The sequence below is a fragment of the Trypanosoma cruzi genome, genomic scaffold (genome assembly GCF_000209065.1).
Source record: "Trypanosoma cruzi strain CL Brener 1047053512399 genomic scaffold, whole genome shotgun sequence".
Taxonomy (NCBI): domain Eukaryota; phylum Euglenozoa; class Kinetoplastea; order Trypanosomatida; family Trypanosomatidae; genus Trypanosoma; species Trypanosoma cruzi.
In genome coordinates this window covers 7586-23081 of record NW_001849179.1, presented here as the reverse complement: position 1 = coordinate 23081, position 15496 = coordinate 7586, and the positions used below count along the sequence as shown (strand labels likewise).

At 52.3% G+C, this 15496-nt stretch overlaps 3 protein-coding genes and 1 pseudogene across 3 annotated transcripts, besides 27 other annotated features; all 4 read left to right on the top strand.

Moving 5' to 3' along the window:
• Positions 1-1458, top strand: Tc00.1047053503849.80 (NADH-dependent fumarate reductase, putative; the record flags this gene model as incomplete). Its single annotated transcript, XM_805140.1, has 1 exon — positions 1-1458. A coding segment is annotated over one exon (1458 nt), but the record flags the coding sequence as incomplete, so codon positions are not given.
• Positions 1-7679: a sequence feature (heterozygous, non-Esmeraldo-like haplotype).
• Positions 1462-1507: a microsatellite.
• Positions 1559-1578: a microsatellite.
• Positions 1586-1613: a microsatellite.
• Positions 1913-1943: a microsatellite.
• Positions 1990-2041: a microsatellite.
• Positions 2188-2212: a microsatellite.
• Positions 2237-2293: a microsatellite.
• Positions 2361-2401: a microsatellite.
• Positions 2417-2441: a microsatellite.
• Positions 2535-2567: a microsatellite.
• Positions 2614-2641: a microsatellite.
• Positions 2773-2792: a microsatellite.
• Positions 2874-2896: a microsatellite.
• Positions 2961-3000: a sequence feature (AT_rich).
• Positions 3083-3105: a microsatellite.
• Positions 3394-5763, top strand: Tc00.1047053503849.60 (NADH-dependent fumarate reductase, putative; the record flags this gene model as incomplete). The annotated part of the gene is made up of 1 exon (XM_805139.1): positions 3394-5763. One exon carries the CDS (start codon positions 3394-3396, stop codon positions 5761-5763), a length of 2370 nt encoding a protein of 789 aa, XP_810232.1.
• Positions 6041-6065: a microsatellite.
• Positions 6288-6353: a sequence feature (A-rich).
• Positions 6455-6487: a microsatellite.
• Positions 7212-7263: a sequence feature (A-rich).
• Positions 7680-7692: a sequence feature (haploid, non-Esmeraldo-like haplotype).
• Positions 7693-13225: a sequence feature (areas not merged during assembly with more than two copies in the genome that could not be assigned to a particular haplotype).
• Positions 9355-11031: a mobile genetic element.
• Tc00.1047053503849.51 lies at positions 12180-12848 on the top strand (annotated as a pseudogene).
• Positions 12631-12673: a microsatellite.
• Positions 13226-14000: a sequence feature (heterozygous, non-Esmeraldo-like haplotype).
• On the top strand, positions 13275-14492 carry Tc00.1047053503849.40 (mucin-associated surface protein (MASP), putative; the record flags this gene model as incomplete). The annotated part of the gene is made up of 1 exon (XM_805138.1): positions 13275-14492. One exon carries the CDS (start codon positions 13275-13277, stop codon positions 14490-14492), a length of 1218 nt encoding a protein of 405 aa, XP_810231.1.
• Positions 14001-15496: part of a sequence feature (areas not merged during assembly with more than two copies in the genome that could not be assigned to a particular haplotype) that runs on past the window's edge.
• Positions 15091-15496: part of a mobile genetic element that runs on past the window's edge.

Genomic DNA, 15496 nt, shown 5'->3' with positions numbered 1-15496 from the left:
CTTGGCCCGGAGGCGCTGCGTGGGTCGGGCGGCGTTCTGCTAAACAAGAAGGGTGAGCGGTTTGTCAATGAGCTTGACCTCCGTTCCGTGGTCTCCAACGCCATCATTGAGCAGGGCGACGAATACCCCGATTCAGGCGGTAGCAAGTTTGCCTTCTGTGTGCTCAATGACGCAGCGGTGAGGCTCTTCGGCGTGAATTCCCACGGCTTTTATTGGAATCGTCTTGGTCTTTTTGTAAAGGCTGACACAGTGGAAAAGCTTGCGGCACTCATTGGATGCCCTGTGGAGAATGTGCGGAATACGCTGGGGGACTACGAGCAGCTCTCAAAAGAGAACCGTCAATGCCCCAAGACTCGCAAGATTGTCTACCCGTGTGTGGTGGGACCGCAGGGTCCCTTTTATGTTGCCTTTGTGACGCCGTCGATCCACTACACAATGGGCGGCTGCCTCATCTCGCCCTCGGCAGAGATGCAGTTGGAAGAAAACACGACCTCCCCCTTTGGCCACCGCCGTCCTATTTTTGGCTTGTTTGGTGCGGGCGAGGTGACGGGCGGGGTGCATGGCGGAAACCGGCTTGGTGGCAATTCGCTGCTGGAATGCGTCGTCTTTGGCCGCATTGCTGGGGATCGTGCCGCGACTATCCTGCAGAAGAAACCTGTGCCGCTGTCATTTAAAACCTGGACGACAGTGATTTTGCGCGAGGTGCGGGAGGGTGGAATGTACGGAACTGGTTCTCGTGTGCTGCGGTTTAATCTTCCGGGTGCCTTGCAGCGTTCTGGGCTTCAACTCGGCCAGTTTATTGCCATCCGCGGTGAGTGGGATGGCCAGCAGCTCATTGGGTACTACAGCCCCATCACATTGCCGGACGATCTTGGTGTCATTGGCATCCTGGCGAGGAGTGACAAGGGGACTTTGAAGGAGTGGATTTCCGCCCTAGAACCAGGCGATGCGGTGGAGATGAAAGGTTGCGGTGGCCTGGTGATTGAGCGCCGTTTCAGCGAACGATACCTGTACTTTTCAGGTCATGCGCTGAAAAAACTTTGCCTTATTGCCGGCGGCACAGGTGTGGCACCGATGCTGCAGATCATTCGTGCCGCACTCAAGAAGCCGTTCCTTGAAAATATCGAGAGCATCTGTCTCATCTACGCTGCCGAAGATGTCTCGGAGCTCACGTACCGCGAACTGCTTGAACAGCACCAGCGAGATTCAAAGGGAAAGTTTCGCAGTATTTTTGTTTTGAATCGCCCTCCACCAGTTTGGACTGACGGCGTTGGGTTCATTGACAAGAAGCTTCTGAGCTCATCCGTACAACCGCCGGCAAAAGATCTGTTGGTGGCCATCTGCGGCCCGCCAATTATGCAGCGCGTTGTCAAGACGTGCCTGAAGAGTCTTGGGTACGACATGCAACTAGTGCGTACTGTCGACGAAGTGGAAACCCAGAACTCATCCAAGATGTAATGCTTATTATTATTATTATTATTATTGCTTCTTTTATCTTCATTATTATGTTTATTTATGAATACAATTATTATGAGGGAATTCCGTTCCTGTATGCTTTTTGTTGTTGTTGTTGTTGTTTTTTGATATAATAATAATAATAATAACAATAATAAAGCAATTCACGATTACTCTGACTGCGTGTTGAACTATGAACGCAGTGGTGGTGGTTGTCGTCGCCTTTCTCTTTGTCAGCGGTAAGGGGACGGTGTGAATGGATGGATGAGAGGCACGTGCGATGGCACACGCAGTGACGTGAGTTGTTGTTGTTGTTTTTCCAATGTGTGTGTGTGTGTGTTTCCGTTCCCGAGTGAGTTGTTTATTGGCGAGACTAACACATGTCTGCCTTGATCGCACCACACCAGCCTCCCAGTCTGCCCGTAGCGGAGGATGTCCACGAATGGATGGAGACACGAAAAAAAAAAAAAAAAAAAGGAAAAAAGAAACAGGCGTCCCGCTTCTTATCCCATCCGATACGCATGCATACATTCATTTTGTTTTTGTTTATGTACTTCTTGATTTTTTTTTTGTTGTTGTTGTTGTTGACAACGGCAAAGGGCGAGAGTGTGTGGGTCGTCCGGTGGCAGCTGGCGGCTATTTGTGCCTACCTGTACCGTGACTGGGGCTTTGCGCGTTTACACGTCCGTGTAGACACATAAGGGACTTTCTCGCCACCCTCATCCAACAACAAGAGAGAGAAAGAGAAAGAGAGAGAAGAAAAGGGAAAGGAAAGAACCCAATATATACGTATACATTTATTCATATATATTTATATATATGTATATATATATATGTACTGAAACACACACACAAAAAAAAAGCAAGTGAGGAGGATGATCATGATGTTTAATCCACACATTTAAATACATACACAAACATATATATATATATATATTTATTTATAAAGGAAATTCAGCAGAAAAAAAAAAAAAAGAAAAAAAAAAGGAATTTATTGCGCATGTTTTGTATTTTTGATTGATGTAATGAAAACGTATGTCATTTGACTGAGAAACCAACGGGATATTAACTGGCACCCCTTTCTTTTCTTTTCTTTTCTTTTCTTTTCTTTTGCGTTTTCACTATTCCTTCCACAGAACAAAAATGGCGGCGGTAGCTGAGGAGGAGGAGGAGGAGGAGGAGGAGGGTGTGTGTGTGACGGCGTTAACCGTGAGGAAAATATCCTCATAAACCGAAAAGTGGAGAAACTGTTGTTTTTTTTGTTGTTTTTTTTGTTTTTGGCGACGGACTGGAACAGAGAGAAGTCGAAGGAAATCCAAAAAAAAAAAAAAAAAAAATGATCGGTGTGCGTATGTGGTGGGCGGTGGTGGTGGTGTGGGAAATAAGCGAGGAAGAAGAAAGCGAAGGAGGTAACAAAAAATAATAATAATAATAATAATAAAAAGAAAAAAAAAATTTGAGGGGAATGTAAACTGTTTGCTATTGGCGTAGTGGAAATGTAAGAGAATATATTAATTTGTATTTATTTTTTTTTTTTTTATTTATGGGGGGGGAGGGAGGGAAGGGGGAAGAAATAAATTGTGTGGGGATGTGCTCCAAAAGGAATAAATACATGTACGAATTGTCCGTGTGTGTGTGTGTGTGCGTGTGGAATATTGGAGAAAACAAAAACAAACAAAAGATGGGAAAGAAATCTGACGAAAAGTCAAGGAAGGATGTGTGTTTGGGAGAGGAAGGGGGCCTCCGTGTGTGTGTGTGTGTGCGTGTAACACTTTTGGGTCTTTATAACTGTCCCTAACACGCTTATCCCCCATTTTCCCTATTCGCCTTGTTGTGCATGTGAAGTAACTGCCATTGCATTTTTAGTACGTTGAGAATAACGCATATCACTTAACTTTATTATTGTAGTAGGCACTTCTCTTATTTCCTTCCTCCTTTATGCGTCCGGGGGATATTTTTAGTTTCAGAGTCAGTCACATCACAACTCAATTTTTGCTTGCCACCTTCCTGCTGGCTTCGGTGTCTTTTACCTTAATGACCGAACAAATGAACATGCAGCCACAACGAGACGTCTTCTATGATCCGGCAGAATTGCAGAAACAGCCAGTTGTTATTGTTGTGGGTGGTGGTCTTGCCGGGTTGTCTGCTGCCATCGAGGCCACCGCCTGCGGAGCCCAAGTCATCCTGCTGGAGAAGGAACCGAGGGTTGGTGGCAACAGCGCCAAGGCAACGTCCGGCATCAATGGCTGGGGCACACGCGCACAGGCAGAGCAGGATGTCTATGACAGCGGGAAGTACTTTGAGCGCGACACGCACAAATCGGGTCTCGGTGGCAGCACCGACCCCGGTCTGGTGCGCACACTCTCCGTAAAGAGCGGGGATGCCATTTCTTGGCTTTCGTCGCTTGGCGTTCCCCTGACAGTGCTTTCGCAGCTTGGTGGGCACAGCCGCAAGCGCACGCACCGTGCCCCCGATAAGGCCGACGGCACTCCTGTGCCCATTGGCTTCACCATCATGCAAACGCTTGAGCAGCACATCCGCACGAAGCTGACGGATCGCGTGACGATCATGGAAAACACTACTGTCACTTCGCTGCTGAGCAAATCCCGGGTGCGCCATGATGGTGCCAAACAGGTGAGGGTGTACGGCGTGGAAGTACTGCAGGACGAGGGGGTGGCATCAAGGATACTGGCGGATGCCGTCATTCTCGCCACCGGCGGCTTTTCAAATGACAAGACGCCCAACTCGCTTCTCCAGGAGTTTGCGCCGCAGTTGTCCGGCTTCCCTACAACCAATGGACCGTGGGCCACGGGTGACGGCGTCAAGCTTGCACGCGAGCTGGGGGTGAAGCTTGTCGACATGGACAAGGTACAACTTCACCCGACAGGCCTCATCGACCCGAAAGACCCCGCAAACCCGACCAAGTACCTTGGCCCGGAGGCGCTGCGTGGGTCGGGCGGCGTCCTGCTAAACAAGAAGGGTGAGCGGTTTGTCAATGAGCTTGACCTCCGTTCCGTGGTCTCCAACGCCATCATTGAGCAGGGAGACGAATACCCCGATTCAGGCGGTAGCAAGTTTGCCTTCTGTGTGCTCAATGACGCAGCGGTGAGGCTCTTCGGCGTGAATTCCCACGGCTTTTATTGGAAGCGCCGTGGTCTTTTTGTAAAGGCTGACACAGTGGAAGAGCTTGCGGCACTCATTGGATGCCCTGTGGAGAATGTGCGGAATACGCTGGGGGACTACGAGCAGCTCTCAAAAGAAAACCGTCAATGCCCCAAGACTCGCAAGGTTGTCTACCCGTGTGTGGTGGGACCGCAGGGTCCCTTTTATGTTGCCTTTGTGACGCCGTCGATCCACTACACAATGGGCGGCTGCCTCATTTCGCCCTCGGCAGAGATGCAGTTGGAAGAAAACACGACCTCCCCCTTTGGCCACCGCCGTCCCATTTTTGGCTTGTTTGGTGCGGGCGAGGTGACGGGCGGGGTGCATGGCGGAAACCGGCTTGGTGGCAATTCGCTGCTGGAATGCGTCGTCTTTGGCCGCATTGCTGGGGATCGTGCCGCGACTATCCTGCAGAATAATGACACTTACCTCTGGGGCGAGAAGTGGTCTCAGCTGAAGCTGCGGAATGTCGTGGAAGAAGAGAATGGATTTATGTGGTTGCACTTCACTTTCCCAAGCAGTTTTCAAGTTTCTGGATTGGAAGTCTTACAGGGGGTGGTGTTGCGTTCTGTCTCCGGTGATAAAAGTGTGGAAGTTTATACTCCATATACTTTACCTGACGATGAGGGTGTTGTGGGCATTGCGTTGAGTCCATTGCTCACTGGGAATGGGGTGCATTGGTTGCGTACACTGCAGCCGGGGGATACGGTGGAAATGAAAGCTGCTGAACGGGTGGATCGCGGTTATATGAATATGCTGAATGCTCCACATAAAGTTGTCATCGCCACCTCTCGCGGGATTGCTCCCATGATGCAAATCCTTCGGGCCGCCATGGAAGGGCCGGAGAAGGATACAACCATTCATTTAATTTACATTGCGGATCGAGCATCTTCCATTCCTCATCGTGAAAAGCTGAAGGCGTTGGCGGAGGCATCCCCTGAACGATTCCGGTGTACATTTGTTCTGCAGCACCCACAGCCCGGGTGGTCGGGTGCTGTGAACTATGTGGACGAGGTTGCTGCATCCGTGTTTCCCGACCCCGCACTCGTCATCTTTCTCTGTGGTGCCAGCGAAGAGACAAGGTCTATAAAGAGCTCTCTTCTTGACATGGGGCACGATGTCGCCACCATCGCGACTGTAGAATAGAGGTGACCCGTTCACCTCTCTCTTTCTCTCTGTCTCTCTCGTCGTCTTGTGGACGACCCTATTTTTGTTTGGTGGTGAGGCGATGGGCCGCCACCGTTTTTTTTTTTGTTATTATTTTTTGTTTGTTTGGTTGTTTTCCATTTTTTATCGTCGCAACATCATTTCTGGAGCGACAGATGAAAGAAAACTGTAGAAGGCGCACATTATTAGGAGGAAGAGCTCTCCCCCAAGAGCAAAAGACGAAAAAAAAAATTTTTTTTACTACTACTACCACCACTAATAATAATAATAATAATGATAATGCACCAAATAAGAGCGCATGGGGGAGGGGGTTCTTTAGAAGGTAAAAAAGCTTTTAAAGACTGTCCAATCTTATATATGACTGGTGGGCTGTAGGGAGTGTGGGGGAAGGAAAATAAAGCGAATTGTGCGGGGAAACCGAGAAATAAGAAAAGGGACAGAGAGGGAAAGAGGGGAAGAGGGGGATTTCAAAGAAATAATAATAGAAATGTGAGAATAAATCATTGTTTGGTTTTATATAACTTTATTTTATTGTTTTTTACTCACTCTTTTTTTTTTCTGTTATTTTACCAGTTCGTACGTGCAGGATGCCACCAGGGAGGGGGTGCGTAAATAAAGATGAAGGTTCTCCGAGGGAGAGAACGCTAAGGAACATAAGAGTGACTGCTTCGTGTGTGTCTGTGTGTGTGTGTGTGTGTGTGTGGGAGGCACGTGGTACTCGGTGTGTTTATTTGCCTCATCATTGACTTTTGTGTTGTTTTATTCTTTTGGATCTTTTGTGTTGCTGCGTGTGTACGTATGTGTAGCCTCGAAGTACTCACGGGTGAAGGCAGAAGGCATTTATCAGAAGGTAGTTCCGCTTCGAGGTGGGCAGAGCACAAGAGAAGTCATGCCGCGGGGAGGGGGCGCCGATACCTTTGTCATATGGCCGTCCTTCTACCGCTGAGGCCACCCCGCCCTTCTCACTTGTGCCGAAAAGGAGGCCGATAGGGGATCGAGTGACAGAGTGAACGTGTCGTGAGGAACACACAAGTTAAAGATGCCTCTTCCACCTTTTCTTCTTCCTCTTTGCCCACCGCTGGCAACGGCGTTCCTTCCGCCGTTGTTGGTGTTTCTTTTCTTCCGGCCACCTCCATTTATTACGGGGAGACGGCTCGCAACAAGCATCAGTGCCACCTTCAATGGGAGTGTGACTCACAAGAAGAATGAGGTGAGGACAAATAACAGCGATGGAAACCGAACGAGAGCACACAGGGATTGCGACACCCGTGCGTAGACGCCGCACCTTCAAGTGCAGTAGAAGGAGGTAGGAAAAAAAGGAAGTACGCCCCTATCACTGCCGTCGTTGTACATCCGCTGAAAACATGAACGTGGGGTGGTAATGCTTTTTTGTGTGTTTGTGGCTTTGATCCCTTGTTCCCCGCGTATTGTTTCTTTATTTTTTTTTCTCTCTTTCTCTTTTACTTTTTCTTTATTTTTCATTGTCTCTCGTGCCATTTTTTGGACAGAGGGGGCCTCACGCCCGCCACGTGAACTAGTTAATAGCATCCAAGCGCCATGACACGCTCCGTCTCTCTTCTTGTGCTTCACCAAGGCGCTCAGCACATGCGTGTATCAGTCAGTATCCTCTTTTGATTTACATCGGCATTGAATGCACGGGATGGGCGGTCGTTTTTCATATGAATGTAGACCTTCAAAGGAACAATACGAAAAATTGGTGCACCGATCTTTCGCATCAAACAACAAAAACTCACCACATCAGACAGAAATGGTGGTGTTAAGGCCTAATACGTCCGATAAACATGCTCTTATTGTATGTAAAACATACACTAACAGGAAGATATAACCTTCTCATCGATAGGGTCACACCTTCACGCAGTTTTGCGGATTTGGTTGTATACATGAAGTTTGCAGCAGGGCATTGCTGCGGGCGTGACGGGGACCACGGCGGCGTCACCCCTCGAGAAGGTCCCATGCACTGTCGGTTGTGGAGCGGCGAGGCGGTTTGCCTGCAGCCCGACTGACAGAACCGCACAGTCGTTTCATTGCGGTCACTTTGCCGCCATCACCCGCTGCGGTGGTGTCCGCAAGAGCCGCATCTCAGAACTTTAGGTCGTTCGCCCTTCAGGATTGCCCTTGCTGCTTGACTGGCGCAGCATCAGCGCGAAATGGCTCTTCTGCATGAGAGCAGGCACCAGAGTGCCAGCGACGAGGTTCATTGTCTGCATTGACTTCCACCAGGCCTGCAGTGGGCGTGCCGCTGGCGTGGCCTTCGTTGTGCGCCACACCTTTCCGTGCGAGCGCCTGTCGCTGCTGGAACCAACTGCCTGGAGACCACCGCCCTCCGCGTGTGCCCACCTGCCAGCCCCAGCATGTGCGTGGTGAACCTCTGCAGCCTCCCTACAGTAATTGCTCATGCTGCTCACTTTGCGAGCGACATTCGTCGCTTAGGCCTCGCAGCGGTTATTTGCGACCTGAATTCACACCATGAGCTCCGGGACGGTTGCTCACCATCCACGACGGCAGGAGAGGACCTCGCCACCACCTCAAGCGGCATGGAGTGTGAGCTGTCCGACGACCCGGCACAGGCAACGCGGATCAGCGGCCGCAGCGTCTCGTTTCCCAATGTGAATTCGCAACGCGTGCTGCATGTCTCCCACTGTACTTCCACCCGTTTACATGGGCTCGGACCACCATCTGCCATCCCACACTGCAGGGACGGAGGACGGCATCCCGCGACAGGCAGGCATGCTGCCACAACGGAAACATGTCGTCTTTTTCCTGCGTGAGCTGACTGTGATGCTTCCACCTCGGCGTGTGGAACACCTCTGGCCACTGTGACCACATGGTTGGAGATGCGCAAAGGCACCTTACCGCGCGGCAGTCGTGACAGACCAGAGGAATCACGACGGACGGAATGTAGCAGGCCGAGTCTGTTGCGGCGACAGCATGCAACGAGCGTACTTTCTTACCGGGAGGCAGCCTGCCCCGAGCTGAACTGCTCCGCAAATGGGAGGAACGCAATCATGCCCTCCTCTGTGTTTTCTCCATGCTGCCAGACGCCCGTGCGAAACAGCCTGGTACTCTCTCGAGCCCAAGCCTGTGATGCTCCGAGGCATGGCGGCACCACGTCCCTGCCCTCTGGGATCGGCTGTGCTGCGGTGCTCTTGGGACCGCGTCTGTGCTCTGCCTCTGCAGCAGGCAACCAGCTCGTCCGTCACACTGTCCGCGTCGCACTTGCTGCGATCCTCACTGTTGTCCGCACACCTTGTGCTTGTGTGCCCTCTGGTGACTGGAATATGAATTGGCCCTTCACGCCGTGTGTGCCTGACTCGGCCATCCGCGACTGTTTGCCTGGCATGGCCCCTGGACCCGTCGGCGTATTGAATGTGTTTCACCGCCTTCTTGCACCCGCTGCCCGCACAGAACGATTATCAATACCTCCCTCGCCGACGGCAGCCTGCGAGGTTCCCGGGAAAAGAGGGACACCACTTCCATCCGCGAACGCGGGAAGGACACATGCCGCACAGGGAGAGTTGCCGGCCCGTCCCGCTGCTCTCTGCCCTGCTAGGGGTGAGCGAAGGACTGGTCCACCGTCGCCGTCACCGTTCTCTCGCCGTCCGGATCGGCATCTCGACTGCATTAGACACCGTTGACGATGGGTGAGTGCTGGCCGTGCTCGACGGGCTACCGCGCCCGGGCCGTCGCTCCCAACGCTGGTAGCGCAATCACCTGCGAGGCGGCTGCGTTGGGGTGTGTGCTCGCCGAGAATATTCCTGACTGCGGCTCGCCTCAGCCGTGGCAGCTCAATGCGGCTTCCTTGGGCCGCAGCTCCTACTCCACCGCGTGGATGGTCTGTTGCGCCGCCTGTACAGCATTCACTTTGCGTCGGCGTTCATTCACGCTGACGGCCGCACGCTTGTTGCCTTGTGTGCAGACATCCGTGTCCGTGCTGCGGCAATGCCAACTGTCGTTTCCCTTGTGGCCACATTTGCTGCCGAGCACAGCCTGAATATCAACGCGGACAGGAGCGGGGACGCTCTGTTCTGCATCGCCTCACACCGACAGTCTGACGAGGACACGGCCGACCATCGCCCAGACGATGGGAACCAACGCGTCAAGTCCCACCCGGTGCGTCTGCTCGGCAATGCGATTGGTCGACACCTCAATTTTGGTTTGCATGTCACCGTCGCTGCAAGGCAGACCGTGCCACGCCGCCATCAGCTGCGGCTGGATGCAGAGGCTGGTGCGTCCCAGCACACCACGGCGGCGAGGCAATCGCACCGTGTCCGGCCCCCATTCACCTCCACGGCCTGGAAGTGCGGCACCGCGACAGCTGCACAGCATCGCTCGGCCCACGCGCAGCAAAGAAGGATACTTCTGTCCACCTGGCCGCCAATCCAGCACCGCTGCAGAGGATCATTGGGTTCTGCGCACCCACACAACACGAACGCCTCACTTTTCCGATTTATTGAGGACGTGCGTGGCGCAATCTGATTGGAGGCCATTCCTTTGTCAATACTAGGGAATGCAGCGACGGCATCGAACGCGCTTACGAGAGATGCTGTTGTTAATGGATTGCGCCGCGTATGTAACATTATTGGGATATTCCACAAACACAATCGTGCTCCTCCTATTCAACATAGAATTTTCCTCTGGGACACTGTGAGCTGCAATAAAGTGGAATTTAATCAGCCACGCTTTGCCCAAGACGCCTCTGACGACGTCAAGCGCACGGCTCTTGATTCTATTTACTCCTCTCTGGGAGAGTATGATTTTGAATTATGGACAGACGTTTCTTCATCTCTCGCTGAGCTCGCATCTGGATCCGCTGCACTATTGTATGGCTCCACCACAACTGATCTCCCTGTGGAGGTCCATAGTGCAGCAGCTGGCAGGCTCGCATCCTCATATAGAGCGGAGTGCCTTGCCACTGAAAATGGCATTAGACATCTCATACCTTTTTGTCTGGAAACATCCCAATCGCCCACACGAATCCTGGTGGCAACGGACTCCCTGTCGATAACTGAGGCACTCCGCGTCGTTCCACTGGCCGTGCGAGACTACGTCACTGAAGAGATTTGGATTATGCTGCTCTCCTTGATACAGCGAGGTCACTCTGTAGACTTCATGTTCTCTCCATCGCACTGCGGTATCCCACGCAATGAGGCTGCTGACGACGAGGCCATGATTGCACGATCCCTCCCGCAGGAGGGCAGCCCCATCTGGCACGTGGAATTCCTCTCTGCAGTCAGGTGGCCGTACTGGAGGGATGCCCAGAAGAAAAGGAACGGCGCGTACACCGCATAAGAGGCGCCTGTCGGTGTGGCAGGGACTCTATTCCTGGCACGACCCGGACATCGCGCCACGAGCGGCGGCTCTGCGCACAGGCACGGTGCGACTCCTGCCCACTCCTCGACACGCCTGCGCGTGCCCTCCGTATCACAAATAACCCTCTGTGTTGGTGGTGCCGTCCCTTCCTCACTGAGGAGACCGGCCCGCCGCTGCCTCCGCCAGAACCTCTTCCCGACGTGAGCACCGCAAATCCTTGTCGACCAGCGAGCGGCGGATTGATTTCCTCCTGCCCAACCTGCAGCATAGTCTGCGCTCGTCCGTCCACAATATGAGGGCACATGCCCGACGTGCTCAGCCTGGCGTTCCGATAGTTTGAGAAGGCCTTGGATGTGGATGCCACAATGGCGCCAGCGTCTTCTGAACAGGCGCCTCGCGCACAGTTCGCCACAGAAAGTTCCAAGCACGCCAGCAGGCAAAACACGCAGGAAGCACAAACGCATGTACTCGAGACGGACCACGAAAGACTTCGCTTTATCCACTGCAGAAATGCCCCCGTCGTTGGGAACTGGGAATGTGAGTGTTTGGGAGTGCCCCAGCCCGCACGACGGCACGTTTCGGACGGAATGCTTGCCACTTTTGTACGGACGGCCCTTGCGCTACTCACTCGTTATTGTAGCAGCATACAGCAAAAACAAGATAAAAAACTGCTTTGCGATGAATATTGGCTGCGATTCCCGTGGACCAACAATCCACGTGGTGTGCGGGGATATTCTTTTTTTATTGTTACTTTGCTTTTGTGTTGCTGTGCGCGCTGCACCTCCTCTTGTGTTTGTGTGTACCCTCCGTGAGGGGTGCAGACACGACGGACCGCTCTCGCCGCATGTGCATGCGGTGGAGCCTTGTGTGCCGCTCCTGTTTGCTTCTCCCTCTTCCATCTGTGTGTTGGTGTTGCGGCAGGGCTGTTTGTGTGCCTGGCTGCTGCCCTCTCCTCATGTGGTGTGCCCTCTGTGTGTGTCTGCCGCACCTCTCGTCTCCCCTGTTGCTCTCCATTTCCCTCACCGTGCAGATCAGCTCCACACCACTGAACGACCACACTCACGATGATGATGACGTGCCGTCTGCTGTGCGCCCTGTTGGTGCTCGCCCTGTGCTGCTGACCGTACGTATGCGCGGCAGGGAGTGGAGATAAAACTGGTGAACCTGGAGAAACTCCAACGCCCCAGGATTCAGTGGTTTCAAACGATTCCGACAATACACGAGCAAAAGTCACGGAAGATAATGGACAGAGTTCAGATAAGGAGGCCGATTCGTCAGAGAGACCACCGAAGACCGTCTCTGCGTCACCAACTCCATCTCCGACAGGTACAGGAGAAGAAGGACCAAGTAGAGCGCCCACTTTGCAAGATGGAAGAGGTGCGTCTGGTCAGCCAGGGGCATTAGAAGAAAATATCATTTCACCAGGATCAACAGGTGATTCCGATAAGCCAGATGTAAATCGGGAGCATAATAAAGAAGTGGCACTAGCCGGTAAAGAGGTTAAGGAACAGGCACCAACCACGAAAACCACAACGACCACAACAACAACAACAACAACCACTGCGCCAGAGGCACCAAGTGATACGGCCATGAATGCAGAGGCTCCAACCACGACGACTTCCCGCGCACCGTCACTTCTTCGCGAAATCGACGGCAGCCTCAGCAGCTCTGCGTGGGTGTGTGCCCCGCTGGTGCTTGCCGTATCCGCGCTGGTGTACACCACTGTGGGCTAAAGAGGTGTATGCGAACCGTGCGTTCCAGTACTCAACCGCGGGGATTTGTGCGCGTCTACTGTGGTCCGAAGTATAAAGTAAGAGAAAGTAATGATTTTGTTTTTTGCTTTCGCTGCCCTGCTGTGTGCTCCGGGTTGCTTCTCCACATTCGTCACGTTGAACGCAACCCAGACACACTCATATGCATGCACACTGGAGTCTTGGGTTTGTTTTTAATTTTTCGTTTTCTTGCTGTTTAACCTTGTGGTTTTCAGTGCGGCGTGCATTTTCTGCAATCGTGCTGATCCAAACTATCTCGTCCTGTGTGCTCTGCTTCTGTGTACTCTGTGGTGTACCGTCGTGGTTTTTTGACGTGTCTCTTTATTCTTGCTCTGCGTTGACGTGTTGTTGGTTTGTGCTGAAGGCTGCACGCAAGTGACAGGAGTGATGGCGATGTTGATGGCTGGCCGTGTGCTGCTGGTGTGTGCCCTCTGCGTGCTGTGGTGCGGTGCGGTGTTTGGACACGCGATGGAGGATTACTGCAGCGAGGGTGGAGGGAACGGTTTGAGGCACACGAGTAATGGTGGAGATGACGGCGTGTCTCTAAAGGCGGACTGCGGGTTGTTATCGACTCGAATGGCATTAATAAATGCGGTTGAGGCTGCGGAAGCTGGAGAAAAACCGAGTCGTCCAGACCCGCCTCAGGATACGGAGGAATCATTACCTGATAATAAATTGGGCAATAATGCGAATGGCACTGGAGCGCCTGATTCAGGAGGAGGTAGTGTCTCAGTTCAACCAGCAGGAATACCGCCGACGCCTAAAGGATCAGATAAAGAAGAAAAGGGTAAGAAACCCGAAGTGGAGGATACAAGTGGTGAAAAAGTAGCAGGAGATCAGGAACAAAAGGACGGTACGACAACTGGGCCCCAACTCCAAAGAGCTGATCAATTGTCTTCTTCATCATCTGGCAGCTCTGACACTGAGGGTGTCAAGCGACCCTCTTCGAAGGAAAATTCAGAGATTAGTGAATCCTCCGATAACCCGCCGCAAGAAGAAGGAGAAAAAGATCTTGGCAGTGCATCTGACAGTCATGAAGAGGAGGCGGAAGAAAAAGAAACCGAAGGAGACCAAAAAAACGCAGGCAATCAGGCACCAACGGAGAAACGTGGAGATGCGGCCAAACACACAGAAATACAAAAAGCAACAACAGAACCGAATGGACAGTCCAGCCCTGAGGCTTTAGAGGGTGTGAAACAGTCAGAAGAAGTCCAAAGCGAAAAGGACTCAAAAAACAATCCACAAACAAAGAGCGTTGACTCCATCGCAGCCAATCAACAGAATGGACCATCTGCCGACCATGGAGAATCAGGGCTACCTTCACCCACGGCAAACGGTGATGCTGCCAATAATGAAGCTGACAATAGCACTGAAGACGGCATCCCGAACAGTGATCCAGCAGCTGATGGCGCAGGGACACGAGAAGAAAAACAAAATGAAAATAAAGATGCCAATCCGAAAGAAACACCAGTGACGGCCGCAGCCATGAAAACTACGACGGCGACGACTGGCGACAGTGACGGCAGCACCGCGGTCTCCCACACCACCTCCCCTCTTTTGCTTCTTCTTGTTGTTGCGTGTGCGGCTGCGGTGGTGGCCGCGTGAGAGTGAGTGTGAGAGAGCCGTGCACCGCCCGCACACACACTCGTCCTTCTCTCTGTGTGTGTGTCCCCTTGCATGGACTCTCGCCCTCACCTCACCCCACGAAGCACACACATAATGTGCCCATTGTATATATGCATGCACACCCATGCAGGCCCGTTGGTGCTCTCTTTTGCACGACACGCACCGCTGCCGTCCTGCCTGGCTACATGGGCGGAGCACCGTAACTGTTTCTGTTTTGTTTTTATTGCATTGAGTGGGCGACCTCTCTCTCTCTCCCTCTGTGTGTGTGTTTTGCTTTACGGGAGTAATGAGAGTGTGTGTGCGCTGGTCGTCCCACGCTTCGGCTTTTTGTTTTTCATTATTTTTTGGTTGAGCGCACCCATTATTTCTTGTTTTTGAATTGGTGTTTTTTTTTGATTGCGTACGCCTAATTTCTTTTATTTCATTTTTTCCTCTTTGAGATATTGTCCGTGTTTCTTATTCTTCTCAAGCCATGAAGTATTCTTTTAAACGTACAGCATGTTTCAGTTGATCCACGTCACCCCACGGTCTGCAGTGCTGCTGGTGCTTCTGTTTGTGATGTGTTGTGCCAGCGGGTGCTTTGCTGCCAGCCTGACGTGCTCCTGCCCCTCTGACAAGGCGATGCGTGCCCACAGGGCGAAGTCGATCGCGGCTGTGGTGAGGGACGTGCCCCTTGGATCTGAGGGTGCGTCGCAGACATGCACCGTCATTGGGAGGAGTGGATGGGCGCCCACCCGCATCAATGTATCGACAATGGACCCGGATGATGCCAGGAAGTATTGCAGCTCAGAGCGCCATTGCGCAATGAATTCATTGGTGGCAATTGCGAGTGTGAAGGTGACGTTTTTCTATGCTGAGAAAAGGGAAGTATTTGTTTCGTTATACTTTGCAGCCACTGTTCGCTAATGGCCTGCGGGCTGTCCGTAGCGATGTGGCCAGTTTTTCCTTCTTGAACGATGCTGTCGTGCGAAAGGGTGTGCTCC